This window comes from Colletotrichum godetiae, assembly GCF_030913485.1.
Source record: "Colletotrichum godetiae strain CBS 193.32 chromosome Unknown BDP55scaffold_66, whole genome shotgun sequence".
NCBI lineage: Eukaryota > Fungi > Ascomycota > Sordariomycetes > Glomerellales > Glomerellaceae > Colletotrichum > Colletotrichum godetiae.
This window is the reverse complement of record NW_026851314.1, coordinates 74392-100466: the sequence shown is the minus strand read 5'-3', so window position 1 is coordinate 100466 and position 26075 is coordinate 74392. Positions and strand designations below refer to the sequence as shown.

The window sequence follows — 26075 nt, the reverse complement described above, 5'->3', positions numbered from 1 at the left end:
TCATCATTCACTAAACCTCCATGAGGTCAGGCGGCGGCCCGACACCGCGGAGCAGGACGACGGTGTTGCCGCTAACCAGCGAAGCCCCGACTTTTTCGTTGAACTCCAGAAGTCGTCCTCCCTCCACATGGAACACCCGTAGCTTGTCCTGCTCATTCGACGATCGGTTGTTGAGGTTCTCCACCTGTAACCGTTTCGCGGCTTCGTCCAGCACCCTGCCCACCACCCAGTCCTTGGAGAAGAAGAACTCGCCCTTGGGGAACTTTGCTTTCGCGGTTGCCGCTTCTGCTTCGACGTACAGGTAGACTCTCTTCTCTTGCGCTAGCTTATCGTCGCCCTTTGCCGTCTTCTTGAGGTTGTTCACGGCTATCAGGCGCGCAGACGCGGATGTGGGTTTCGGTTTCGGTAGCGCCCTGCCGGCTTGTTCCTTCTTTGCACTTCCCCAGGCCTTGAGCTTGTCGAATGCGCTCTTCGTCCGCGCTGCGACGTCGATCTGTGATCCTGGCCGCGCGCCGAGCGGAACGAGGTTCTTGCAGTCGTGGTCCTCCTTCAGCCGGTGCTTAAGGCAGTAATCGCGATTACAACCCGGGCAGTGGACGCCGGTCACCAGCGAGGTGCCGATGGTGGTCTTGCAAGTCGGTGATGCGCAGGGCTTCTGGGTGACGGTGTCGCGCAGTTGGCGGCCTTGACCGTAGGAAGGTTTCGCGAGCTCCGCCTGTCGCCGGCGTTGGGCCCAGGCGCCGGCGTTGGCGCACTTGTGTGTGGTTTCGGATCGGTGGTCGAGGCAAAAGGTGTGTTTGCAGCTTTGGCAGAAGAAGGGGAGGAAGTCGAGCTGGTTGCAGTATTCGTATTCGCAGTGCTTGCCGACGAGGGTCTCATCGAAGCCGTCTTTAGATTCGTCCATCTTGACGTAGCTCGTCTCTTCAGGAGTGGATGAGGATGCCATTGCGATGACGTGGTTGGCTTCTCTCTCTATTTATCTATAATATTGAACAGTTGTCGGAGACAGGTGTGAGCTTGCGTAGACCTCAGTGAAGGCGCAGTGGGTGGCACGAGGCTGAGGGTGGCAGGATCGGAGAGGGCGATGTCGGGTTGATGAGAAATGGCGGCGGAAGGGTCTGGAAGGCGCCAGTTGGCGGGTTTCGCTCAATTAAGTTGACTCAATCCACGGGTTGCTGTCAGCGGGGCAACCGCTGAGCGCAGGCGCCAAGTACAGCGTGTGCGTGGCCGCTGGCAGCCTGAAAAGGGTAAGATCCATAATGGGCCATAGCTAACAACTCAAGTCGCAACTTTACCATGATGTGAGCTAATTAGGCATACCAGATCACAATGGTCAATGAGGGCTTCTGTAATATGCCGAGGGAAGTTCAATGTCTCTGCGGACATTGGTCATCCAAACTGCTCTGATTAAAACACATGGAAATAACGGCGAGGGACCGGAGCTAATGGAGGGGCGACCCAAGCGATCCCCGGATGCGACCCATAATTCAATCGGATCCGATCTAGTGGATCCCGGACCCCTAAAGTGGGCCACGTACATGCGCGTTTCTCGCGAATCAATGACGTTGTTAACGGTGCTGTCGTATCTCCCCTGCAAAGCTTCTCAGAGCTTGCCTTTTTGAACAACAGCAATGTTTCTTTCCTGAGAATAACCGCGACACAATGCCTCCTCATGTGCCGCGGAAGCGGTTGCGCGAGGAGTCGCCGGCCAAGCCTACCCCCAAGCGCCACCAGGTAGCGAAAGGGCAAGGAAAGCCTGCCGCCAGCTCCGGCCGCAGAAAGCCTACCTTGTACGACGATTTGGATGCTACCACCACGCCTGAGTCATCCAAGGTCGGCCGCTCTGCGCTCGATACCATCAGCGACAGTGACGAGTCCAGTTCCTTGAGCGACCTATCCGACGGTGATTTTGAAGACGTGCCTCTTGCAAACGGCCACAAGACTGAGGAAGCGTCTGAAGATGACGACAACGACGACATCGAGTTTGAGGATGTTCCTGCCCCGAGAACCACCTTGGCGGTAGCGCCGACTACTTCCAAAGACTTGCAGCTTACCCTTGACGCCGGGCTTGGTACTGCTATGACCGATCCCTACGGCGACAAGAAGGGACCTACGAAGCGTGAAAAGAAGGTTAGGAATGTAACGCATTGTATTCACGTTCAGTACCTTCTCTGGCACAATGCCCTTAGAAATTCGTGGGTATCCGACCAGGAAGTCCAGGCAATCATGATGTCTCATGTCCCCCCTCGTTTGTGGGAAGAAGTGGAGCGATGGAGAAGGACCAGCGGCTTAGACACCAAGCCAAAGCCAACACAGACCAAGGCGGCCAAACCAGCGAAGAAGACCAAGGTGAAGGGCAAAGGAAAAAAGACCGAAACCGAGGACTCTCGAGATTGGGGCGCTGCCGCTGAAAGGCTTGAGGCAGGTGCTGTCGACATGAGCCACGGCGATCCCCTATTCAGACTTATGAGGGCTCTTGCGGCGTGGTGGAGGCAACGGTTCCGTGTCACGGCACCCGGCATTCGAAAGTGGGGATACATGCCGCCTGAACGACTTGGCAGATTTCGAAAGGCCTGGGAGAAAGAAGGGCAAGACCAGGAAAAGTTTGGAGAGCGGATTAATGGCCTTGAGGGATTTCGAAGATGTGCCCAGGACTGCACAGGAAGCCGGGATGTGGGATCACAACTTTTCACGGCGCTTATGAGGGCTTTGGGGTTGGAGGCGCGGATGGTCGCAAATCTTCAACCAGTAGGTTTCGGCTGGACGAAGCTGGAGGAGGCAGATCCTGAGAAGGAGAAGACTGCAGTTTCAGCGGCAAAAAGTAGTGACGAGACGAGCGAGGCGACAGATGGCGCGGCGAGCAAGACGAAAAGGGGGACGAAGACGACGGCTAAGAATACCCCAGCGAAGAAGACTTCAAAGCAGACACCCAAAACAACATCAGCACGGAAAGCTGGCACAAGACGTGCTAGTACTAAGAGCGCCGTTATTAAGATAGATGACTCAGATGATGAACTTGGCTTGGAGCATCCGGATAGCGACGACGAGTCCGTCATAGAGTTGGGAGTGACCCCACGAAACTCGACATCGGCGTCGAAGAAGTTCGACAAGGACCTCGAGTTTCCACACTATTGGACGGAAGTGTTATCGCCGGTGACGAAGAAATATCTGCCAGCCGACCCAATTGTCAAGCATATTGTCGGTACTAATCGAGAACTGGTTGAGTCTCTGGAGCCACGTGGAGGCAAGGCAGAAAAGGCGAAACAAGTCATGGCATATGTTGTCGGATTCTCTCCAGATGGCACAGCCAAGGACGTAACGGTTCGATATCTACGAAAACAGCTGTGGCCAGGTCGTACGAAAGGCGCGAGAATGCCACTGGAAAAGGTACCGATTCACAATAGACACGGGAAGGTGAAACGATATGACCAATTTGACTGGTTCAAGTCAGCTATGAAGGGCTATGCCAGGGGCGGTCGAAAGCATCCGCTCACGGGGGAGGACGATGTTGAGGATTCCACAGATCTGAAGCCCGCTCAGCCAGAGAAGAAGGAGGTCAAGGAAGGCAGCGAAACTCTGGCGTACTACAAGCAGTCCAAAGAGTTCTGTCTCGAGCGTCACTTGAAGCGCGAGGAGGCCCTTCTACCCACAGCAAAACCTGTCAAAACTTTTAACAACAAGGGGAAGAGCGGAGAAACTTCCGAGGAACCGGTCTACGCAAGGAAGCATGTTGTCAACGTCAAGAGTGCAGAGACATGGCACAAGCAAGGCAGAGCGCCCAAACCTGGCGAGATGCCCCTGAAGAGGGTTCCATATCGCGCGGCTACCACCAACAGGCGGCGAGAAATCGCGGAGGCCGAGGCTGCCAGCGGCGAAAAGGTTCTTCAAGGATTATACAGCTTTGAGCAGACGGACTGGATTATTCCGCCGCCTATCAAAGATGGGATCATTCCGAAGAACTCTTATGGGTACGTCTGGGTGCTCGTTGACTGGAATCCAAATGCTAACACCTCCAAGTAACATCGATCTCTTTGCTGAGCACATGTGCCCCGAAGGCGCTGCACACGTTCCGTTCCGAGGAGCCGTCAAGGTCTGCAAGAGGCTCGGAATCGACTACGCCGAAGCCGTTGTAGACTTCGAGTTTGGCAATCGCATGGCCGTGCCAGTGATCCAGGGTGTTGTCATTGCCGAGGAGTATCACGACCAGGTTATGGAAGAGATTCGCAAGGACGAAGTAGAGCGAGCGCGCAAAGAGGACGAGAAGCGACGCAAAGCAGCGTTGAGCATGTGGAGCAAGTTCTTGAAAGGTCTCAGGATCGTCGAGCGCATCCGCCAGGATTACGGTCATGTCGACGATAGTGTTCCTGTTTTTCAGAAACACGGGGCGGCCAAGGCTATCAAAGATGCTCACGCTGACGAAGACGACAAGAATCAGGTGGACGCCGAAGCGATGCAAATGAGGGAAGAGGAGATGGCAGGTGGTTTCTTTCCCGAAGGTCACGACGAAGAGGAGGTCGAACAACCCAAGCGATTTATATCTGGCTTCTTCCCAGTGGTGGACGAAAATGACGAAGATGAAGAAATGGATGACGCCCTGCAAGTGGATCACGGTCATGTTGAGAAGCCGCATGCTGTCGACGGTCCGGATGGCGCGGAAGACGCGGGAAAAGAGGATCAGATGGAAGCTTCACCCGAACCCGAGCCTCTACCTGCACCGGTGAAAGCCAAGCCGAAACCCAAGAAAAAGGCAGTAGCGAGACGATCGTCGAGGCGCCGTCGGAAGCCCATTTCTGAGAGCGAAGACGAGGATGAGGACGAGGATGACGACTTTGTCGCCTCAGACGACGATTACGAGTGATGCATGCTAGGCCTGAAGGACACCATGCAAGACGGGAAACCGCCTGAGGATTTTCATCACTGTGCGTCGGGATTTGAGAGTCGTGGACAAAACTGGGCAGCTGGCAGGCGGCTGTAGTACGACGAATGTGCCACCATCCTTATATGTTGCAAGATGCATAGATGGGGACATTGTTAGCTATCGCCACCAATAGAGGACTATTCCTTCTTCAGCTCGTATGCCGAGATGCGCTGGCCCGACTGGGAAGGTTCGATTCTGCGACTGCTAGTGTATGTGAGGGTCGATTCGAGAGCGCACCTGATCACACTTCGAAGTGGACATTGCATCCAATAGAAGAGAGGGTGCGTGTCGTAGCTGATTCGGTGTGTTAAGCATGTAAGTACTTCACAGCCTGCCCGATACTTGAAGTCGAAAAAGAACGCCGATAGCCTGTATTGATGGAGGATATGATGATATGAAGATGGATTTTCCTCGTCCAAAGTAGCAACTGGTTTTCAATACTCGTCGTCTGTTCGTCTGCCCACTCGAAGAACTAGTAATACGAGCGGTCGCCATGTCAGTGACAGCAAGTGAGACAAGAGGCAACCAATGACACCTCCGCATGGGAATGCGCACCCGTTCGAGCACCCTACCAGGGCCTTCCCTGCTGAAGATTTGCGCTAAAGAGAGGCCGGGGGGTTCTGTCCAACTTCCTGGGGCCATCTGACGATCCACCGATCGGTTTAAGTCAGGTCCAGAATGTTTTCCCAACGTCACCTCATGCGCCCCTTTCCCCTTCACCGATATGCGGATCGCGACCTCGTGGGCGCCAAATTGCCGTGTCGCTTTCCCTCGAGCCTTTACAATCTAGCGACAGGGCCTGACCGGGGAAGAAACAGGAAATACGATTAGGTGAGGTGAGACAGGGCCAGCGAAAGAAGCGACGACCCTGGCGCGGCGAGGCGAGGCGCACCGGGAGCGGAGGGGTAAAAATCGTCCGGTCAGACGGGGTCAGGCGATTCACCAGGCTGTCGAACGACTGTGAGGATTTTTGGTTGGGAAAGGCAGTCGGGAAGGTGAAGGTCGTTTGGAAGGCCGCGAGGCTCCCAGGAACCATTTTCTTCAATATTCGACATCCCAAAGGTGAAGTTTGTTTGTTTTACTTAAGCCACACGCACAAAGGTGTTGGGCGAGAACATCCACCCCCGGAAGGCGAAAAAGGGACAATAAAAAAGAGGAAAGGAAAACAATACCTTGGGACCAAAAGGGTCCTCGGGAAGGTGCGAGGCACGGCGGTCTAGGTGCTCTTTCCCGTAGCTGCCTCTCGTCAAGGACGTCCAAGGACGGCATCTCATGACCCACCTCGATCCGGAATCGCCTCTCTCTCACATCTTCAACCCTCCCGTCTTTTGACCTACCCACCTCCCACCTTCATTTCTCCCTTGTCTCATCGATCGGTGCCATCCCATCTCTCATCAACTCACATCCTACGACGAATATCAATTTTCTTCCGCACACCTCGCGCATCCGGAGTCTCGATCGGACCAACAACTTTAGATCAATCGCTTCTCCTTTATCGCACATCAGAGATATCGGACCGCGTACGATTTCCGCAGAGAAAAATTCGAGACGAAAAGGTCGGTAGTGGCTGCTTCTTCCCGCAGGTATGTATGATGCACTCTGTTGTCATATTTTCTCCTCCTTCCCATATCGAGGCTTGGTGGCGCTTCTATTTTGTGCTATTCTTCGCGAATAGCCTCTTTGGTTGCTCATGTACCCCGAACCTTCTTCCCTACTTGGCCCAATCCTTCTCATACACCCCCCGGGGACTCATTTACAAGCTTTGTGAGCGAGCGGACCGAGATTATCATCGGGTAAGGTGGCTCTTGATATTCAACGCAAGCGTGTTGAGCTCAATTCACGTTTTCTTCTTCTACCCTTTATGCGCCTCCACCGGCGAGCTCACGTTTACCCAAAAAAGTGTTCCCTGTCACACGGCTGTGCTGTGCCGTTTCCCTTTTTACCCTATGATGCGACTGCTAGGTTGGGGTGTAGTCCAAATTCAACATTACTTTTCTAGCTTACCTACCATGTTTGCCTTGCTGAAAAAGTGGTGTCAAAATGAAAGGGCTGTTGCTGATCATGAAAAACATAGTAAACTTCGAAGAGTCTGGGCGCATCAATCCGTTGCTCCCGCCCCAAACAAGATCGTTGCCCGAAGGAGTTCTGGGATTTTGCCAAGGCTCGCGAAAGAGCTCAAAATCGGTCTCACCAATGGACTTGTGATGCAACACCAATCAACCAAGCCTCCCACCGGGGCAATGGAGGCAGTCGACTGCGACAAGGACGCCTGTGCGGCTACAGTTCTCAGCGTATTCCCAGACATATGTCTTCGATACCTGGAAGAGACAGCCGCCAAAGTCAACCATAACCCCGACCAAACTATCGACACCATTCTTGGTTCCGCCGAGAAAGGCGGATCTTATCCCAAGGCATCCCGCCAGAAAAATCTTAAGCGGAAGCGTGAAGGATCGGCTGAGGATGATGAGAAGGCAAACATCCTCCGCCTTTATGCCTACCCAGGCCGAGAGCGGGAAGTCGAGGCGAGATACATCGATAAGTCGTAAGTCTGACTCCAAGTCCTTCCCCCCGTATAAGTTGCACGGCCAAGATCATCGACATGACGACCGCGCCGTTGCGCCATGCTCATTACCCAACTGAGGCTGACGCTGGATTTAGGGAGCAAATCCTGAAGCATGATTTCCCTCAGGTTCTCCAGAAGTGCCTTGCGAAGGTCTTCTTTGACCACGACAATCAACTGCTGCCCACATACCTTCGCATAGATCAAGCTGTCGAGGATCTGAAAAAAGGTGTACGAGATGGCCTCCCTCCCGGCTTTGCGCTCAAGAAGAAGTCGACTCCGCCATCGGAGCGTATCTTTGAGGGAGAGAGATTGGATCACCTCATGAGAACGGCGAATCCTGTTGAAAAGAGAGCTTTGGACGAACTTGTGGCCGCTCGTCAAGTACTGGAGGCTACAAAGACCAGCAAAGAAGCAGCTAGACTTGAGGCTGCCAGAGAGGCTGAGAACTTTGAGACAGCAAAGGCCCTTGGCACTGTTTTGGACTGTGGCTGTTGTTATGGCGAGTTTGCTTTCAATCGTATGGTCTGCTGCGAGAAAGGAACCCATGTGAGCATATGGTACTTCCTTCTTTCAGACTATTGCTGACGCTTTCAAGTTCTTTTGTGTCGACTGTGCACGCCGCAACGCCGAGACAGTTGTTGGTCTCTCGAAATATGAGATCACATGCATGTCCACAGATGGATGCGATGCTGGATTCTCCTACAAAGAACGCGCCAAGTTCATTAACGAGCAGCTCACCCAAGCTTTAGATCGCATTGAATCCGAGGCTAATCTTCGAATGGCTGGCATTGACGGCTTGGAGACCTGTCCCTTCTGTCCTTATGCTGCCGAATATCCGCCTGTCGAATCCAACAGAGAGTTCAAGTGCGAGAATCCCGACTGCCACGTGGTCAGCTGCCGGCTCTGCAGAGAAGAAACCCATATACCCAGAACCTGCGAAGAAGCTGCTAGTGACAGCACAGAAGGTGCTCGGCGTCAGATTGAGGAGGCCATGTCCACTGCGCTCATCCGCAAATGCAACAAGTGTGAGTATTTTTTCTTATTTGGCAAATGGACCAAGATCCCTTCATTCGATTGCACCTGATACTGACATCTAACACAGGCGGCATGGCTTTTGTAAAGGAATCAGGGTGCAACAAGATGACTTGTCCCAAGCGTGGATGTAGGAACATCCAGTGCTACGTTTGCTCCAAGTCGTGCGACTACACCCACTTTGACGACAAGACTAGAGGTGGAAAGAAGGGCAACTGTCCCCTCTTTGACGATGTCAACATGCGCCATAATGAGGAAGTGCAACACGCCGAGGCACAAGCCCGTCAGGGGATTCTGGAGCGACACCCATTGATGAAAGCAAAGGAAAACCTTCTCAAGGTCAACTCGGGAGTTCCCGTGGCACCAGCAGTCCCTAAGGAGAACCGCCTAGAAGCTCGAGCTGCCCAGGAATGGGCGGAAGTAGATGCCATGATTGAGCGGCATGATCTCGAGGCACGACCTTTTCATCGCCCGAATGTCCAACCCGGAATAGTTCAACCAGTTCCTGGCATTCCATATCAGTGGACTCCGGCCGGCATTTATCAGCCAATGCCACAGCCACAAGCTCATCCTTTTGTTGCGCCGGGAGTGGTTGCTGCTGAAGTTCAGAATCCGTGGTTTCACTTGGGTCCTCCAAACTATGCATACTTGCATGGCCATAACTACATGATGCTAGATCAGCAACATGGCCCAGTCGTCGGACCCGGACCAGGTTTCGGAATTCCGCAAGATCCCAGAGGCCCTTACTTGGGACAAAACCATGCACCGCCGGCGGCTCCCCAGCTTGTAGGCTCAGCAGTGCCGATGGCCGCTCCCCAGCCTGCAGTCCAACCAGTGCCAGGCATCGCGCCAGGCATCGCGCCTCACCCGCCTGCAGTTCAAGCAGTGCCAGTCATCCCGCCACCCGATCAGGCAAGACTCGATAATCCTAACAACTTGGGCTTCGAAGATGAATGGGGTCCAGAGCACGGAGAACCTAGAGAGTTGAAGAGGCAGAAGTTCCTCAATAAGGGTGCGGAACGGCCTGACCTCCAGAACATGATAGATAAGGCAAGGGGGCAGCGGGCACGTCAGCAGGCCGAGCATCAGTCCCGGCACCTCATGGGCGATCATTTTGAAGCCGTACCGGTACCGGAGGACAATGACTTTTTCGGAACTCGACTGAGACGACTTGGAGGTCCTGTGCAGCCCGCGATGGCCGATTTACCTGCAGCTCGATTAGGAGCCGGCCCCGGTAGCGGACCTCGATTGGGAGTCGGACCTCGAGTGGCAGTCGGCTCTAATGGCGGAGCTCGATTTGGAGTAGGGCCCAATGGCGGACTCGCACGATTCGTGGCTAGCATTAAGGATCGGGACGGACCCCAAGCTCAGAATCCGGCACTCATGAGTCAAGCAACCCAGCGAGCCTTTGATACAGGTAACGAACTTCGACAGCGCCTTGCCCTTGAGCGCGGCGGAGCGAGTGGTAGTCCCGGAAGAAGCAGAGATCATCCTATCAAGATGGACTAATTGCAGGTTTCCGGGTTTCTATTTCTACTCTTACACGATTTTCTTTACATCACGACGAAGCGACGGGAGGCCAGCATCACTGGGTGGCTATTGTCACATCGCAAGAAGGCGACAGCGTGGTTTTGTTTTGTTTGTGGCAAGCAGGATACGAGTGTGTTATCTTGCGTTTTCCTTGTCTTATTACTTTCTTTTACTTTTCAGGAGTTTTCAGGAGGGTGGTCATCAGATGATATTTGAGCACGGCGTTGGAGGGCATCTCCATCTCATTACCCTAGCATTCATCGAGGCACTCACGTTTGGGCGGAGGGGAGGAAAGCGAATGTCATGCCAGCAGGGTATATCTCACTTGGGACACCATCAGCAACGGGTGGTTTTTTTGTGAAGCGGATAGCTATAGCGTAGCAGGTTTGTGTGAACTATGAAGCAAACCGCGTTGTAGGTAATTAAAAAGCAGAGAGTTCACTAGATTTGTTTGTGAATGCAATGATTGATTAGTGAGATATGTGATGTGCAAGTAAGTATGAGTTTGCTGGTTTTACCGGCCCCGGCCAAACTTCTCATGCCATTTACCCTTACTACCAGTGTTTTTGAGGTTTGATATCGTCTGCGGCTCGGTCTGGGCGATGAGCTCAATGGTCTCGTGGATGGTGGCGATGGCGGCCAGGCCGGTGACGGGGATGTTGTCTTCCGAGGAGTCTGGTGAGGGTGCCGTGGCGTGAGGGGCCAGGAGGATGAGAGAGTTGGAGGTGTTTTTCTGCAGGAGCTTGTAGGTTTTGTCTGGGGTTTTGAGGAGGGCTGTTGTAGGGGTTGATGTGAGGGTTATGCTGTCATGTGTGAGTGAATGTGATACCCGGAGAAGGGGGGGGTGAAGTTCAAGTAAGGTGAAGTGAGGTTAGATGTCGTGATTGAGGCTGAGAGTGAACGGGCCGGGGGCCATGACATTGCACGGGGGTGATGGAAGGGAGTGAAGTGGGTTGACTTACACCGGAGCATCTTCGGCAGTGAGCAGGGCCTCTAGATCGGGGGGCAGCTCCATGAGCTTGTACCCTCTGGCGTCTGGGGCATGGGTCAAGGGGATACCGGGGTCTTGGGTAGACATGTCTGCGAGAAACGAGAGATGGCGTTTGACTCGGAAGTACGGTGTCTCGTCTCTGATCTATGGGAAACGTGACGTTGTTGATGGAGCGAGATGTGAAGCCTAGTTGAACATTGATATGAGCGCGTGAGATGGAATCAGCAGTCGCGTAATCGGTGCGGGGTGGGAAAAGAGACGTCTTTGGGGATTTTTGGGATGGAGAGCCGATTAGATTGGATGGGATGCGATGGGATTCATGGGAGGAAGGAGGAGGGGTTCATGGGGAGCTCCTGTGATTGGCTGTATCGACTTTGGCAGGTGATCTGGTGGGGTACTGGCATCGAAAGATGCAATGATTGGGCAGAAGCTGGAGGATTGGGGTACGTATCTTGGGTATTGCACGTCCGAGCTTCACATTCTTACGTGTACGTACCGTGGGCCCGAGTGCCTTGTTTTAGTGCGGCTGTTGCTGGTCCGGCAAGGTTACGGGTGGAGACTTTGTACCTTTGGACAGCTTTTGAGTGGACGCGTCTTGGGCGATGGGCGGGGCGCGTTGGATCTGTTTATGTTGACGTTTCGAGGCCACTTTTTTGATGGTGCTTGCTGGACTGGGCGAAAGCGAGAGAGGGACGGGGGGAGGAGCGATGCGATGTGATGCTGAGAGTCCGAACCTGCCTGCATTTCGAGCTGCCGACGTGCACCTGCATCTTTCCAGTTTGTGAGCATCCAGTCACAGAAGCATTTGATGAAAATTTCTACTTCACTCGGACTTGCGGTAAGATGCATGTATGATCGAGAAGTACAGAGTACGGAGCACCAGTATCTTAATTAGAGACAGCCAATAGATCCAAGGCGGTCGGCATAGCACGCGACTCCCAGTCAATAGTGGATGTTTATTCCGTCGTCTAGGACTCTTTTCTTTTTTGTCCTTGGTAGCCCCTCTCGATGAGATCTGTTTTGTTGATTTACTACAGTTGTCCGTAGAAACACTCGAATCATCAGTGTGTTTTCTCGTCGACAAGGTAAAGAGGTCTAGCCCGAGTCCAGGACTGAGGCGTTCGTCGCTTAATTCCCCTCCCCTTGTCTGGCGTTTTCGTCATCCTCCCTCTCCCGCTCTCTGCCCCCCCGTCACATCTCTAACCCTCTTTGTTCCTCGTCCACTTACTTGCATCTGCATGGGAGTGTCGGTGAAGAGGCACAGAGGGTAGCAAGCCCAAGAAAAACCAACCCTACCTGGTTAGGTAGTAGAAGATACAACCACTAGAAAACTGACGGAGGACAAGAGGCTGGTTTCCTTGTTTCATTGCATCTGCGTGGCCTGCTTCAGAAGTTGATGATCAACAAAGGGTTCAACAAAAGTTGCAATAGAGAGGACGGGCAGATTAAACCGGGATCCATTGCGGTGCTGTTTAATCATTGATGGAGACTTCTTCCTGATCCTTACCAGGACCCCTCTGCCTTATGGTATTACACACTCCATCAACTTTGGGATTGGGCTTCACCTCTCCTTGTTCGCAGCTCCATCGCAATCACAACAAACAACAACACACACGGCATACAGCGCCCCACGGACCACAGACCGCCCAGCCCAGCCCAGCCAGCCCAGTTCACATCCAGGGCAGCCCACTTAGAGACTGCCTTACGTCCATACACTGCGGATATACTGCTACCTTACTCCGTACCTTACCTTACTTTACTTTACATTGCCTACTAACCTACGGATACCCACCGCCGCTGTCGCTGTATACCTCTGTTGCTGCTGTCGTTGCTGAGGTGCTGCTTTCTCCAAGTCAAAGGTAAACCACCGCGCCCGTAAGCCAAACCCACGGACTCGATTCAACCCCGGCTGCGCTCAACGCCAGCCAACTCACACCGACACCGACACCACCAATACCACCACCACCACCACCACACGATAATTATCGCTGCGCTTGCAATCTTCATCTGTCCAACTTTGGTCGCGCTAGCCAGCCTGGCAATTTGCCAACTTTTTCCTCACACTCTTTTTACCCCCTGATTCTTTCTTTCTTCCCTTTGCTGGCACGTCAAAAGCCTTATTTCCATTTCGTCGAGAGTCGCATCACGAACGCCGCTCCGTTGCTACCCTTGGCCTTCAGTCATAGACTCAACCGCCACTCGACCCGGCTCGACCACTTTGCGCCCGACGCGGTCGACATACATACACACACACACCACAGCACACCGAAGTCGATACACTCGTTTGCCGACTTCATACACCCCTGCCGGCTCTTTTTCTTTCCCTTTGCCTTGCGTGATTCGGTCAGCGCCCAGTCAGCAATGACCTTGGCCCATTAAACGAGCCCACGCGACCGACCGACCGACCGACCGACCGACCGACCGACCGATCGACCGCATCGCCAGCCCCGACAATGGTTCGTGTCACCGAGGAGCTGGCTCTGTCCGCCGACCAGCTCACCCTATACCACGCCGCCGACCCCCTCCTCGGACACCTGCCCGTCCTCATCTTCCATGGCGCCTCCACCACGGCGAACTACACCCTCAACAGCTCCCGCGTCCAGATCCACGTCTACAGCCCCGCCGGCTTCCAGTCGTTCCCGCGCTTGACCATCCAACCCAACTCGCCCTTCTACGCCGTCGTCAACCACCTGCCGCGCGAATGGCAGGGCGACGAAGTCTACCGAGGCCTCGCCTTTGGCCTCTACAAATACTTCCAGGAGCTGCCCGAGGTCGTCAAGAACCATCTCAAGAACACATACCCGACCACGAGAGGGCGCCGCCCGGGAAGCGGGCCGGCCCTCTTTGGCGAGCAGCATGCCGCTGACCTCGCCAAGAACATGATCAAGAGCGAAAACACCATCGAGGTTCTCGAGACGTTGCAGACCGCCCTGCAGACCCAATATCTAAGCAACGTGGACGTCGACTTTGTCCTGCCGCCCGGCTCCATTGTGCCGCTGCAACCCGAAGATCTCGACGACGCGCCGGAGGATGACGACGATTTCCTGGACCCGACTCTGCGACAATATGGAGGATACACGCCGCTGGTGAAGCTGCTCGGCGAGCCTGTCTTTCTCCCGACATCCAGATTGCGGAGGGCGCCTTCCAAGCCGACGTCGCTGAATCGCAGCAAGTCCTTCTCCAAGGACCAAAAGGTGGATTTGAGGATGAAGCTCGGGGAGCTGGTCGACACCGAAGAGAGATATGTTCTGAAGCTGAACGAGCTGGTGAAGCACATCGCCGACGACTTTAGACAATCTGCGAGACAGCGCGACCCGAGCAGCCTGAGCCCCTCTGAAGAAGAACTCGAGAAGCTTTTCCCCAGGTCGGCGGATAGGATACTGCAGGTCAACTCTGCTTTCATGCAGGAGCTGCGCAAGATCATGGATGATACCGAGGAGGAAGCCGTCCGGGACATGGAGGTGACGACAGTTGCGCTGACAGGATCAAGGCTGGGATCGCCATCTAAGATGAAGGATCCCACAGGCGCATTGGCGATCGCGAGGGTATTTCTCGAGTGGTTCCCCAAGTTCACAGACTGCTACCAGGAGTACATTCGCGCCAGCCAGCATTTCCCTACGCTTCTTAACTCGTTTCTTGACCAGCAATCGAGCTTCCGTCAACGGGTTCTGCAGACCGGCGAGCAGACCGTCCGCTCAATTCTCATCGAACCTGTTCAGCGTCTTCCTCGATACAGTCTGCTCATCGACCAGATCGTGAGCTGTCTTCCCATGACACATCCGGCGCTGCAATCGATGCTTAAAGCTCGCGACATTATTACAAATATTTGCTCAATGGATGAGCCTATCCCAGATAAGCCGCAAGTGACGAATCGCCTGCGCAACATGGTTGAGAGTTGGCCCCTTGACCTCGAGCCTCAAGGAAGACTCGTCCTCGCAGCCGACTTCGTCGAGCTCCCTGCACCATACCGTGTGCTTGAACCTCCGGAGGCGGCGGAGCGTGCCGGTATCTTTGTCTTGTTTTCAGATTGCCTAGTCATTCTGAAGAAGTTGGGACCGAAGCCGATGACTGGCAAGGACCTCTTGCGCGAAATAGACAAGCCTTCAGCAGCGGGTCTTCTCCTGTCAATGACGAATGCCGCCGGTGGCCAGCCCACCTACGAGCTTGCGTTCACGGGCTGGCATAACCTGGCCGACGTGCGCTTCACCGAGTCGACAGATGGCAAGCTTATTTGGATGACGTCAACCCAGGAGATGAAGGGAGCGCATGCGGGAGAGTGGGTGACGGGCACTGCCGTCACGTCGCGGTGCTTCTTGCTGGAGGAGACCTTTACGAGAGCGTCAAAGTGGACGGAGGATATTGTCAAGGCCCGTGTGGAGGGTCGGTTCTCGGAAAAAGAGCGCGAGGACCCTTCGTGGACGCTTCGTTCTATTCGAATGTCGGACAACAACCTCGGGTTCTTCGCTGCTGTCTTCCAGGAGGGCGCCGACCAGCTCATTGATGGTCGAAGGGAGCCTGCACCAATTCGTATCGTCATTGACCACGAGAAGGGCACCAAGGGTGCGCCAATTGGACACTACGGCGTCGAAATCACGGTCAACGTCAACAGCGGCGACCTGAAGAAGGTCAAAATGGTGACTGCTGGGTTGAACGGCAAGCAGTTCACAGACGATGTAGCGTTGGACGACTTCTTGCCGACACTCACACGACGAAGTAAGATGGCGCATACCTGCTAGATGGAGATCAAACGCTAACTTCAAGCGCAGTCATTCAGTTATTGGGCACGCAGTTCAGTGTGTCAAATATGCGACTGGCACCCGCGCTGGTGTCTTACTACACCAAGATCCTCAAAGGCCTGCCGCTCATGACGAGGGCAGAGAAGACGAGATCGTTCCTGGCTTCTTCCCCCGTCAAGGGACTTTTCTCTAGCATCTGGGGTGGCTCAACAAACACTGAAGCACACAGTCCGCCAAAGCACAGCAGAACACCCGTGACGAATGTGTTCCCTCCACCAGTCTCACGAGCAAACAGCGAAGCAGGCTCCATCTACGGCTCTGCCAGGGGCAAAGACGGAATCAAGATGAGCGGTGATGACCGCCCCGAAAACCCTCTCGTACGCCTCGAGCAGACCTTTACAGGATATGTCGCCAGTCTTCAGGCCCGCAAAGGTAGTATCATCGGGCGGATGCTGCTGAACCGATCCCTTGCCGACGAGCTCCTGGTCAATGATCTCTACAACCGGCTGATTGAGAGTCCGTTCGACCTCGACGCCTCATCCGAGTGCAGCGCGGATGTCATATTTGTTGCCTTTGAGAAGTTCATCCGCATCGCTTGGGGCGAGCAGATGGGCCCGATTATGACGAAGCAGACCCTGGATACGTTGCTGGAGCGCATGAACCGACAAGTACCAGGAAACTTTGCCGACTTTGTCAACTTCATTTTCAAGGAAATGGCGCCCCAAAACCAGAGAGCATTCACAGCTCTGATCAAGTTGCTTGCCGACTTGCTTGATGGCTGTGGAAACGACGGCGACAGGGGTATCCTGACAGTATCGTTTGCAGAACTTCTGGTCTCGGACGGTACAGCGCAAGCCTACATTAACCTGCTAGACCGCCTTGTCGAAGACTGCGATAGAATCTTTGACGATGCCGGATTTGGCGTCAACCTGACTGTTCAACAAGCCTTCGAGTCTATGAACTCTCGTAGTGGCAAGTCGCACTCGGGATCGTTGACTTCAAACACATCTTCAATCAGACGCAAGTTCGGTTTTGATACCTTGCTGCGGCAGAACAGCAAGAACGACTCGGAGCGGCCATCCGTCTGGCGCACCCTCAGCAAACACGGTCGGCACCCAGCCTCTGCAGATGCAGCCTCGAGTTCTAGTCTATCAAAGATGACATCGTCACGGGCAAGATCGATCGACTCGGGAACACAACCGGGGCCTAACAAGCTGAGAAGACCCGGCTCCAGGGACAGACCACCGATTGCTGGTGCTTTTGATGAGCTTCCCAGACCGAGCAGCTCGCAGCGGCCCGACATGCGCCTGGAAACGATTGGAGAGCCAGACGTCGAGTCGACGCCTCCTGTCAAGTCATCAAAGAAGAAGCGACGTAGCTCCTTGTCTGACCTGCGAAGCCTTATGGAGGCGGCAACGATCACGGATCCCAGAGAAAAGATTGAGGAGGCGATGATGCCGTTGCGCATAAACAAGCAGACTTCAGAAAAGTTCAACTCGACGCCCCGGATACCCTCGCCATCTAGGATACCGATAAGCCCGACATCCCAAAGCCTGCGGTCTCCTCGCATGATCTCACCGCGCCAAAAGGAGAACCCCATGTCGCCTGAAGCGCTCTTCTCGTCACCGCCAGCCCCTCCCGATCGCGAAAACACTCCCAGTCGCACACCCAAGGGACATGCTAGAGGCCTGTCTACTTCGAATATCCCGACTCTCAGACCTACTCGCCCGATTGGTCCAGTTTCTCAGTCGACCGACTCGATCCCCAGACCATCTACGAGCCCTGGCAAGCCACCAGGAAGCGGCAAGCTCCGCCTGCAGTCGCCGCAGAAGCTTCGGGAGCGGCTGCAGACGGAAAAGAAGGCGGTCGAGGATGTTGACGCATCACTCCAATCGGAGCTGTCCAAGATTGCCGAAGAGATGTCACGGGTCAACTCTGGTCTCGGTGGACGCACCAACACACTGGACCTGCGCAAGCTGACAGCTTCGGTCAAGACGCTCGAGGAACGCATTCCGACGATGATGTCGGAGCTGACGGACCGACAGACGGCGATCCAGCGCGATATGGAGAGCACGCTCAGAGCATCCGAGACCAAAGTCAAGAGCATCGACCAGCTGTACAGAGAGTCGACCGCGGAGAACGAGCTCATGTACGAAAAGTTCAACAGCGAGCTGGGCAAGATTGTCAAGGCGCTCAAGGGCAAGGGCCGAGAAGACAAGGAAGAGCTTATTCGGAGTCTACGCGAGCACAGCGAGGAGACGGCGAGGGTGAAGAAGGAGAATGCGCGGTTGAAAAGGGAGATTGTCAGTTTGCGGACGGTCATGAAGGGTGCCGACTCGTGAAGAACCTTATGACCGAGCTCAAAATTGGTGTCGGAATTGCGACGGTACAAAGAGAGAAGAGCCAGAAAATGCGTGTGTGTATAAGACTGGATGGATGGGCTTGCGGCGTTATTTTTTGCGGATTAACTGCGTTGCGAGCGAGTCCATGGGTTTTTCAACAGGTACGGGGTGCACAACTATTACAACTTTGCTTACCGGTCTGATTTTCTGGTATTTGCGAAAAGAGGCCCGACACTCGAGAATGCCCGGGTCGGAGAGACGAGGGTTTGAGGCGGACTTCTACTTTTCTTTTTCTTCTATTACCCGTTTGGTTGCGTCTGAGCAGGCAGGTGGGCACCAGGCAGACGAGGCAAAATGGGATGAGGTAGATTACGGACAGGATAGGGATGGGGATTGAATGGGACGGGGACGGAATAGGGACACTGGACTTTTTGGCGGATGGGTTGATGGATGGGGATTGAATGAACGGAATGTGGGATGTGTGGGATGTTTTTTTGGTGTGGAGGGGAATAGAGAGGTTTGTGACGGTCTAGACGTTGTCGGATGTAGGTACTGAGAGAGACAGAGAGTGTGTGAGTGTATCCCGGATAGACTGGGTTGAATGGAAAGCATTCTGATGAAAAAGGTTGTGAGTGTATCCGTACGGAGTACTGGTATTGAGGATTGAGGGGGTGGAATGTGACAAGTGACGCCCTCTTGGCAATTAGAGGGGGAGATGATGATTTCTTGGCAATCTAATGCTATGAAGCCTAAGCTTAGGGTTGAATTGGTCGTTTGGGCTGCGACTCGAGAGGACGGACCCTTTTTATTTTTATTTTATTTTTAATTCCTGGCTTGAGGTGATTGCTTGTGCCGTCCAGTCATCCTAACCGTGGTTCCGGGATTACGGAACACGACGGTGAACGGATGTTTCTTGTTTCTTTTCCCGTCTTCCCTCAAGACGTTGGGCTGGCTGAAATTGTAAGGAGCTGAGGTGAGATAGGTAGGTAGGTACTTACCTACTGGGTGGTGTATTTAGGTACGAAAGCCACACCGCCCAGACCTCCCGACTAAAGATACATATTTTTTTTTTTACCTTGCGGTCCGACCCCGCGCTACCTTCCCTAGATGCTTCTAGGTATCTAGCGGCCCTCCCTAGGTCGTGAAGAATTGGGATATTTCGAGGTATGTTGATAGTGTATTACCTAAGCAGACGTTGAATTGGGGAAAGTAGGGTTTGCTAGAGGCGCGAGGCGGCCCGTGTCCTTACGCCCTTTTCACATTTACATGGTTTTTCGCGTGCAAGTTGTGATGGGAATGCTAGGTACCGTCGACCTTCTATCATGGCACGCTTAACAGGTATACATCTATTCAGAGATAGATTGGAAATAAGCTGTTTCATTCGAATTGTAACTTCGTCCTTGTTACTCGCATAAGTTTTGGTCTGGATTTACTCGATAACAAGGTGAGGTACTTGGAAGTGGTAATGGGTTCCGTGGGAAGGTGTGGTGTGGTGGTGCCTGCCACTATGAAAAATTGCCGAGCGAACCCCTCCTTCCAAGTTCTCTCCGTCGGGTGCCTCCCTCCTTTTGCGAGCTGCGGGCACCGGGGTCCACTAGCAAGTAGCGAGCAAGAGGTGCGGCATTGGCTCTGGCGCTGGTCGGGGGTGTTTTGTTTCAATGGTGGGCTGTTCCGGCTGCTTTCTTACCACTTGTTTCCTTCCATTCGTACATCTTACCTTACCAAAGATAGGTCGGGTAGGACTATGAGGTACTTTGCCAAGTACTTGTAAACAACCCCTCCAAAGGCAGGCACCCTGGACCTTCACTGCCCTGGACGTAACGGATACTTTGTACACTAGAACATCTGGCCTGTGAGAGTGCCCAAGAAACGTGCAAGTGGGCTGGGGCACGTCCCAAGGCTCCACTCGCGCGTCTAGGTACGGTAAACGGTAAACCAAACCACCTCACCCCGCCAAAAAGAAAGTGAGAGACATCACCAGAGAACCACCACCACCACCGCCACCACCGCCTGCCCGCCATCGCACGCACACACAAACTCCCACAACACCTTTCCAACTCCTTCTTTCTCACGCAACCCACGGAGTCCACTCTTCCTCACGACCACCACATCTTAGTGTATTCCCCCAACCCACCGCCTTCTCTTTCCTTCCCGTCTTTCTTGGGTTGAGTCAGCTACGGGCCCCCCCGTTCTACACCGCACCTCTCTTTCTTCATTCTCTCCTTCCTAGCCAATATCCCGTGGGGGTCGCGCTAATCATTTCACCTGCTTCCTCGTCTCCGAATCCCCTCCGGACGACACACCACTGGTCCGGCGCATACGATCTACAACAAGAAGCCCGACGCAGCTGAACGACGGACAAACGCACGTCGCTCCCGACCGTCGCAACGATCATACCCAAGAACGTGTGAAGCACGGAATAGAACACACATACACATACAGTCACGACCCCCTTGAACCCGCGCCCAACATGGAGGACCAGCTGGTTTCGCTGCTGTCCAACACCCAGAGCTCCGATCAGGGTCCCCGCCAGCAGGCCGAGATCGAGCTCAAGCACGCTCGCGCGAACCCGGCCTTCCCTACCTCGCTGGCCAACATTGCCAACCACAACTCCATCGACGTAGCCATACGCCAGGCCGCCCTCAGCACTCTGCGCCTCTTTATCGAGAGAAACTGGAACCCCGAGGATAGGGACTTTGCCGAGCCGCCCGTCGACATTTCCGATGCGTCACGCGAGCAGCTGCGGAATACCCTGCTCGAAATCGCCCTCAGCGATGAGGACAAGAGACCTGTCAAGGTTGCGGCAAGGTATGGTGGTGCGCTCTTATCAGCCTAGGATGTCCCAATTCGACGTCGCCCGAAGGATCTCGAGCCCAGCCATCTACAACAAATCCCAAAGAGAGAACAACCGCCTTGCTGACTTGTACTTTTCTCCCCATCTCTAGCTATGCTATCGGCAAGATTGCGTCGGCCGACTTCCCCGAGCGATGGCCCAGCCTACTGCCCACCGTCCTGAATGTCATTCCCACGAGCAGCGACGTCCAACTCCACGGCGCCCTCCGAGTCTTGGGCGATATCATTGACGAGAGCTTGAGCGAGGACCAATTCTTCACGATGGCGCGGGATATTGTCAAGGCCGTCACCGAGGTCGCCCTCAACGAGAACCGGAAACCCAATCTGCGTGCCCTCGCCATCTCCGTCTTCCGATCGTGCTTCGACCTCATGGATATCGTCAAGGAGGACCATATGAAGGAAGTCAAGGGCTTTGCCGAGGAGGCGCTCAAGGACTGGTACCCCTTCTTCGCCCAGGTGCTTAAGTCTCGTCTGCCGGAGGCTGCCGGTGAGCTCACCAGCAATGGCCAGCCCCCGAGCTGGAACCACATTATTGCGCTCAAGCTGCAGGTTGTCAAGACTCTCTTGAAGGTCAAGTCCGTCTTCCCGCACCTGCTTCTGCCGCACAGCACGAGTCTGTTCACTGCCGTCTGGGAGGAGCTTTCCCTCCTGCAGAAGCCCCACGAGGACCTCTACATAGGACACGAGGCTCAGGGCCGTCTCGAGGACTCGGATAGCTTGCCGTACACTCTCGACTTTTTGATTCTCGAGGAGCTCGACTTCCTCAACCAGTGCTTCCGTGCGCCGCCCGTGCAGGCCGAGCTCGAGGCCCAACTCTCTTCCCACGCCTCGGCGCAGGAGACCCCTTGGATGGTCGATGTCATGAAGATGGTTGTAGGATACTCTCGCATCAGCCGCGAGGAGGAGGAGCTATGGGATATTGATTGCTCTCTCTACCTTGCTGAGGAGACCAGCGTCACCGCTAACTACACTGCCCGCACGGCATCCGGTGACTTGCTTATCAAGCTTGGCGAATGGTACAGCGAGAAGGCAGTCGAGGGACTGTTCGGCTACACGAAGACCCTGTTCCCTGGCGATGGCTCCTCGTGGAGAAGCCAGGAGGCGTCGCTCTACCTCTTCAACATGCTTCTGAGCGACTTCCAGGATATGGAGAAGCCCATCCCCGAGGCGCTGTCTGAGGCTTACCTCGGCCTGGTTGACTATGCTGTCAATCAGAACGAGCAGCCTCTTTTGAGAGCTCGCGGTTACCTCGTTGGAGGCACCCTTGCCCGGGGCTTCCAGACTCCTCCCGCTCTCTTCGACCGCATTATCCAATGCATCACCTCCGAGGAGTCTGAGGTTGTTCAGGTCGCCTGTATCAAGGCCGTCGAGGGCTTCATCCGCTCCGGCAGGGTCACGGCTGACCGCCAAGTTCCCATCATCAACGCCATTGCGCAGTACATGCAGAACAAGGATCCCGAGGAGATGGAAGATGCAGACGAACTCCTCGTTACTCTCGCGGAGTCTCTGCGTGCCGCCATCAACATGGACACTAGAATTGTTCTCTCCCAGGATGTCCCTTCCGTCGACCTTCTCTTCATGGTTGCCAAGCTTGGCGCCTCCAACTTCCAGGCTACCATGTTGATCTGCGAGGCCTTTGAGGAAATCGTTTGCGCCCTATCTGATACCGCTTCTTACACTGCACTCTGCGCCAAGATTCTGCCCACGCTTACTGCGGCCTTCAACACTGCCAACGTCACCCAGGACGATCCCCTCGTCACCGTTGCCACCGAATTGCTTACCGCGCTTGTCGAGCACGGCTCCGAGCCCCTTCCTGCTGGTTTCGTTGCCGCCACCCTGCCTAAGCTCAACCGTCTGCTGATGGAGTCGAATGAAGGCGAGGTTCTCCGTCCTGGTGCCGAGTCTGTGAAGTACCTCCTGATGCATGATCACCACCAAGTCTTCGGCTGGCACGACGAGAATAACCGCTCTGGTCTGGAAGTTTGCCTCCACATTATTGACCGTTTGCTGGGACCTTCTGTTGAGGACAACTCTGCTTCCGAGGTTGGTGGGCTCGCGGCAGAGCTCGTCGAGAAGGCTGGACAGGAGCGTCTTGGCCCCTTTCTGCCCCAGCTGTTGCAAGCCGTTGCTACCAGGTTGGCGTCTGCCGAGGCCGCTCCTTTCATCCAGTCTCTGATCCTTGTCTTTGCTCGTCTGTCTCTCGTTGGCGCTAGTGATGTCGTCGAATTCCTCAGCCAGATCCAGATCCATGGAAACACTGGTTTGCAAGTTGTTATGAGCAAGTGGCTGGAGAACTCTGTCAGCTTTGCGGGCTACGATGAGATTCGTCAAAAGTGAGTGATCCCAGGCCAGCCTTGTGGGCTAGTACTGACTTTTGCAGTGTTATTGCTTTGTCCAAGCTTTACTCCCTGAACGATCCTCGTCTCGCCCAGACAATGGTCAAGGGCGACCTTGTCGTGAATAGCAACAACGATGGTAGAATCATGACGCGCTCACGCGCCAAAGCCAGTAAGTAAACTGCCAGGCAAGACGACTGTCTGGTAACTAACGTCACAAACAGACCCTGACCAGTACACCGTCATCCCTGCCTCCCTGAAGATTCTCAAGGTCCTCATTGAAGAGCTCCTTTCCGCCTCTGGAGCCAACGCTGCCGCCAATGCGGCAGCAGTAGCCGCCGCAGCCGAGTTCGCCGACGAGGAGAACGAAGACGACGGATGGGAGGATGAGCCCGAGACGCTCGACCTTAGCCTGGGTGGTACTAAGTCGGATTTGATGTCCTACATTGAAGGTTCGGGTGCCCGCCAACGCGACGACGAGACGCAGGCGTACCTGACCGAGTTCTTCTTGCGCGCGGCGCGCGAGAACGTGGCCAACTTCCAGGAGTGGTACGCTATGCTCACCGAAGAGGAACGAGGAAAGCTCAACGAGCTGGCTAGCACTGCGGGCCAGTAGGAAGGCGCTGCGGCCGAGCCGGGCGGTGAAGATGAGACGACGCCTACTCCCGAAGATCAGGCGTCGACAACGAGCATGGTCCAGCCGCAGTTGCCGCCGAATTCTGCACGGATGCGGAATCTGCGAAAGCAGTTTTACTTTTAATGCGCGCGCGATTGCTCTCACGCGCAAAATCTACCAACCCCCCCCCCTTTGTCGTTGACTTTCAAATACGGCGGTATATAAATAGCAGACCCGACTTTATATAGTTGGATGGATAAAACACCTCCGGGTTTGGCGCGATGGAAGGGAGACTTCGCCGAAAAAGACGGGAAAATCAGGAAAGCCTTGGAACGGACAACGAATTGGAACGAAACACCCCTTTGTAGATAGAAGCCACAACAATCACTAGAAGACGGATGGCAAGCCTCGATGGAGAAGAAGATGGAGACGAAGAAAAAAATATTCAGCGATTAGTCTGGCTGTGGCACATTGTCAGTCGATGGCCTAGGCGCTTTGCGAGTCCGACCTGGGTAGCTTAGGATGATGGCGGTGAAGGCGCTCGCTGTCGTAGATATAATGTTAGATAAAGTATTGATTGCATATGAGGCTACATTTTGCACGATCCCGTGTGTTTCCCTAGTGGCGTTGTTTTACTGTGAGTAAATGTTGAAGAGAGATGTGTAGTTGAGTGCTGAATGGATTGTGAGGAGGAAGATGCTCGGTAGATGAGGAAATGTGATAGTGATAGAACAGTAGCTGAGCGGAACTGATTGAGCTGAACGCGGTGGTTAGGTCTTTTGGTTGTCCGCCTCGTACAACTGCTTCAAATTCGTCCACGATCTCACACATGGGTTGGTAGGTTGCTTCTCTTGATCTCTTAGAGCGTAGGCACTTTTGGGCTCTGTTTGATAGGTAGCGTCTTCGGAGAGTAATGCGCTTCAGGTTCTGTATATAAAGGGAGTGTACTCGGTGAAAAATGAGAAAGAGGAGCAAAGGATGGCGTATCCGCCTGACGGTGGTAGTTGAGGGCGGGGCGTGACGAGAACCGGTGGCTGAGAAATCATTCTGTTTCAAGAGTGGGAGGGAGACTTTATGACTCCTCCTATGGCTTCCCCACCGCAACACCGCAAATTCTACGGGGCTGCTCTGGCCTCTGGTCATCAGTTGTGGTGTATTCGGGCGGTTATACCTCGGAGACGAGGGGGATTGAGCTATCGGGATGGCTGGGTTTTATGAGATCTGCCTCTTCGATGATTGAGTTAGGGTGTAGGTTGTCTATGCTCCGTAATGATGGCCGACGCATTTTATCGGAGCGCAAGTGCCGTAATATGCTCGGTTCGACTTTTCCACCAACACAATGGCTGGTTTCGATCTTGGGTCTATGATCACTGCTTGTGGTAGACGGCGGTGGTATTTATACTCTTGTACGGAAGAGAATGGAAGGACACGGTCTAAGATGTTGAGAACGGAATCGCCACGTTTCCGTTTCAGACGTGTGTCTCCCTTGTATGAGATCGAGCCAAGAAGGTATGATTAGTCTGTTCAACGACACTTCTCGTGTTGGCAAAATGAGGCACGTTGCTCGCACTTTACTTGCTTCTGTTGGGCTGGTGTTGAGCTGGAACTCGAGGTGGGCTGTACGAGGTGGGCTCGCTATATCTCCGATGATGAAGGCGTGACTGTGACCATGTGATGCACTTCATACTTATACATACGCAACTCTGACTACAACTGACGGTGATACCGAGAACATGTCGGTTGCCTATCAAAACGTATGGTAAACGGGAATAAACCGCCGTAGAAAGTGTCAGAATTGGCCTCCTGCGCCAATGCTGTTGATGGACTCGGAGTCATTTGGGTGCAATGCTCCGTCTGTATGTCGTGCATCATGATCTTGTTTGATGCGGACACATTATAGAGTCTGGTTGTTGCAGCGGTACGGTCTCCGAGTATCAAGAGCCTCAATCGTCTTCACTACCTAAGACACGCATGTCGTCCTATTGCTTTCCCCTGAAAGTCTTGGCTTCCATCAAGGTCGAATAGTCTATTATTCGTCATTAAGTGGGAGATATGTACACGAGTATCCTACACGTAAAAGCCGGTACTCTCTTGCCCAAGTCAGGACTGTCCGACACCTTCCTACTTCACGACACAATAGCATCTGCCCCAAAGCGAA

At 54.1% G+C, this 26075-nt stretch overlaps 6 protein-coding genes across 6 annotated transcripts; 4 read left to right on the top strand and 2 right to left on the bottom strand.

Moving 5' to 3' along the window:
• Positions 1-10: 10 nt before the first annotated feature.
• Positions 11-946, bottom strand: BDP55DRAFT_733652 (AN1-like zinc finger protein; the record flags this gene model as incomplete). Its single annotated transcript, XM_060580122.1, has 1 exon — positions 11-946. One exon carries the CDS (start codon positions 944-946, stop codon positions 11-13), a length of 936 nt encoding a protein of 311 aa, XP_060423752.1.
• A 659-nt stretch (positions 947-1605) lies between these two features.
• Positions 1606-5340, top strand: BDP55DRAFT_680926 (Rad4 transglutaminase-like domain-containing protein). The gene is made up of 2 exons (XM_060576153.1): positions 1606-3968; positions 4018-5340. Exons 1-2 carry the CDS (start codon positions 1663-1665, stop codon positions 4856-4858), a joined length of 3147 nt encoding a protein of 1048 aa, XP_060423751.1. The 5' UTR covers positions 1606-1662; the 3' UTR covers positions 4859-5340.
• Positions 5341-7158: 1818 nt separating this feature from the next.
• BDP55DRAFT_733650 (uncharacterized protein) lies at positions 7159-10022 on the top strand (the record flags this gene model as incomplete). The annotated part of the gene is made up of 4 exons (XM_060580121.1): positions 7159-7460; positions 7577-8027; positions 8077-8506; positions 8584-10022. 4 exons carry the CDS (start codon positions 7159-7161, stop codon positions 10020-10022), a joined length of 2622 nt encoding a protein of 873 aa, XP_060423750.1.
• A 469-nt stretch (positions 10023-10491) lies between these two features.
• Positions 10492-11520, bottom strand: BDP55DRAFT_680917 (uncharacterized protein). Its single transcript, XM_060576152.1, has 2 exons — positions 11006-11520; positions 10492-10846 (listed from the first exon to the last, which is right to left on the bottom strand). Exons 1-2 carry the CDS (start codon positions 11119-11121, stop codon positions 10558-10560), a joined length of 405 nt encoding a protein of 134 aa, XP_060423749.1. The 5' UTR covers positions 11122-11520; the 3' UTR covers positions 10492-10557.
• A 1967-nt stretch (positions 11521-13487) lies between these two features.
• On the top strand, positions 13488-18112 carry BDP55DRAFT_733648 (RhoGEF domain-containing protein; the record flags this gene model as incomplete). Its single annotated transcript, XM_060580120.1, has 2 exons — positions 13488-15747; positions 15801-18112. 2 exons carry the CDS (start codon positions 13488-13490, stop codon positions 18110-18112), a joined length of 4572 nt encoding a protein of 1523 aa, XP_060423748.1.
• Positions 18113-20358: 2246 nt separating this feature from the next.
• Positions 20359-24143, top strand: BDP55DRAFT_369394 (importin-beta domain-containing protein). The gene is made up of 4 exons (XM_060567094.1): positions 20359-20920; positions 21058-23298; positions 23346-23473; positions 23526-24143. Exons 1-4 carry the CDS (start codon positions 20583-20585, stop codon positions 23915-23917), a joined length of 3099 nt encoding a protein of 1032 aa, XP_060423747.1. The 5' UTR covers positions 20359-20582; the 3' UTR covers positions 23918-24143.
• The last annotated feature ends 1932 nt before the right edge of the window (positions 24144-26075 follow it).

What these genes read in the sequence shown, in the direction of transcription:
- BDP55DRAFT_680926 (XM_060576153.1), top strand. Translation starts at nt 1,663, where the DNA reads ATGCCTCCTCATGTGCCGCGGAAGCGGTTGCGCGAGGAGTCGCCGGCC. An exon ending in ATTCCGAAGAACTCTTATGG is followed by an intron (nt 3,969 to 4,017) that starts GTACGTCTGGGT and finishes AACACCTCCAAG; the next exon opens with TAACATCGATCTCTTTGCTG.
- BDP55DRAFT_680917 (XM_060576152.1), bottom strand. Translation starts at nt 11,121, where the DNA reads ATGTCTACCCAAGACCCCGGTATCCCCTTGACCCATGCCCCAGACGCC. An exon ending in ACTGCCGAAGATGCTCCGGT is followed by an intron (nt 10,847 to 11,005) that starts GTAAGTCAACCC and finishes CACACATGACAG; the next exon opens with CATAACCCTCACATCAACCC.
- BDP55DRAFT_369394 (XM_060567094.1), top strand. Translation starts at nt 20,583, where the DNA reads ATGGAGGACCAGCTGGTTTCGCTGCTGTCCAACACCCAGAGCTCCGAT. An exon ending in TACGATGAGATTCGTCAAAA is followed by an intron (nt 23,299 to 23,345) that starts GTGAGTGATCCC and finishes TGACTTTTGCAG; the next exon opens with TGTTATTGCTTTGTCCAAGC. An exon ending in GCGCTCACGCGCCAAAGCCA is followed by an intron (nt 23,474 to 23,525) that starts GTAAGTAAACTG and finishes CGTCACAAACAG; the next exon opens with ACCCTGACCAGTACACCGTC.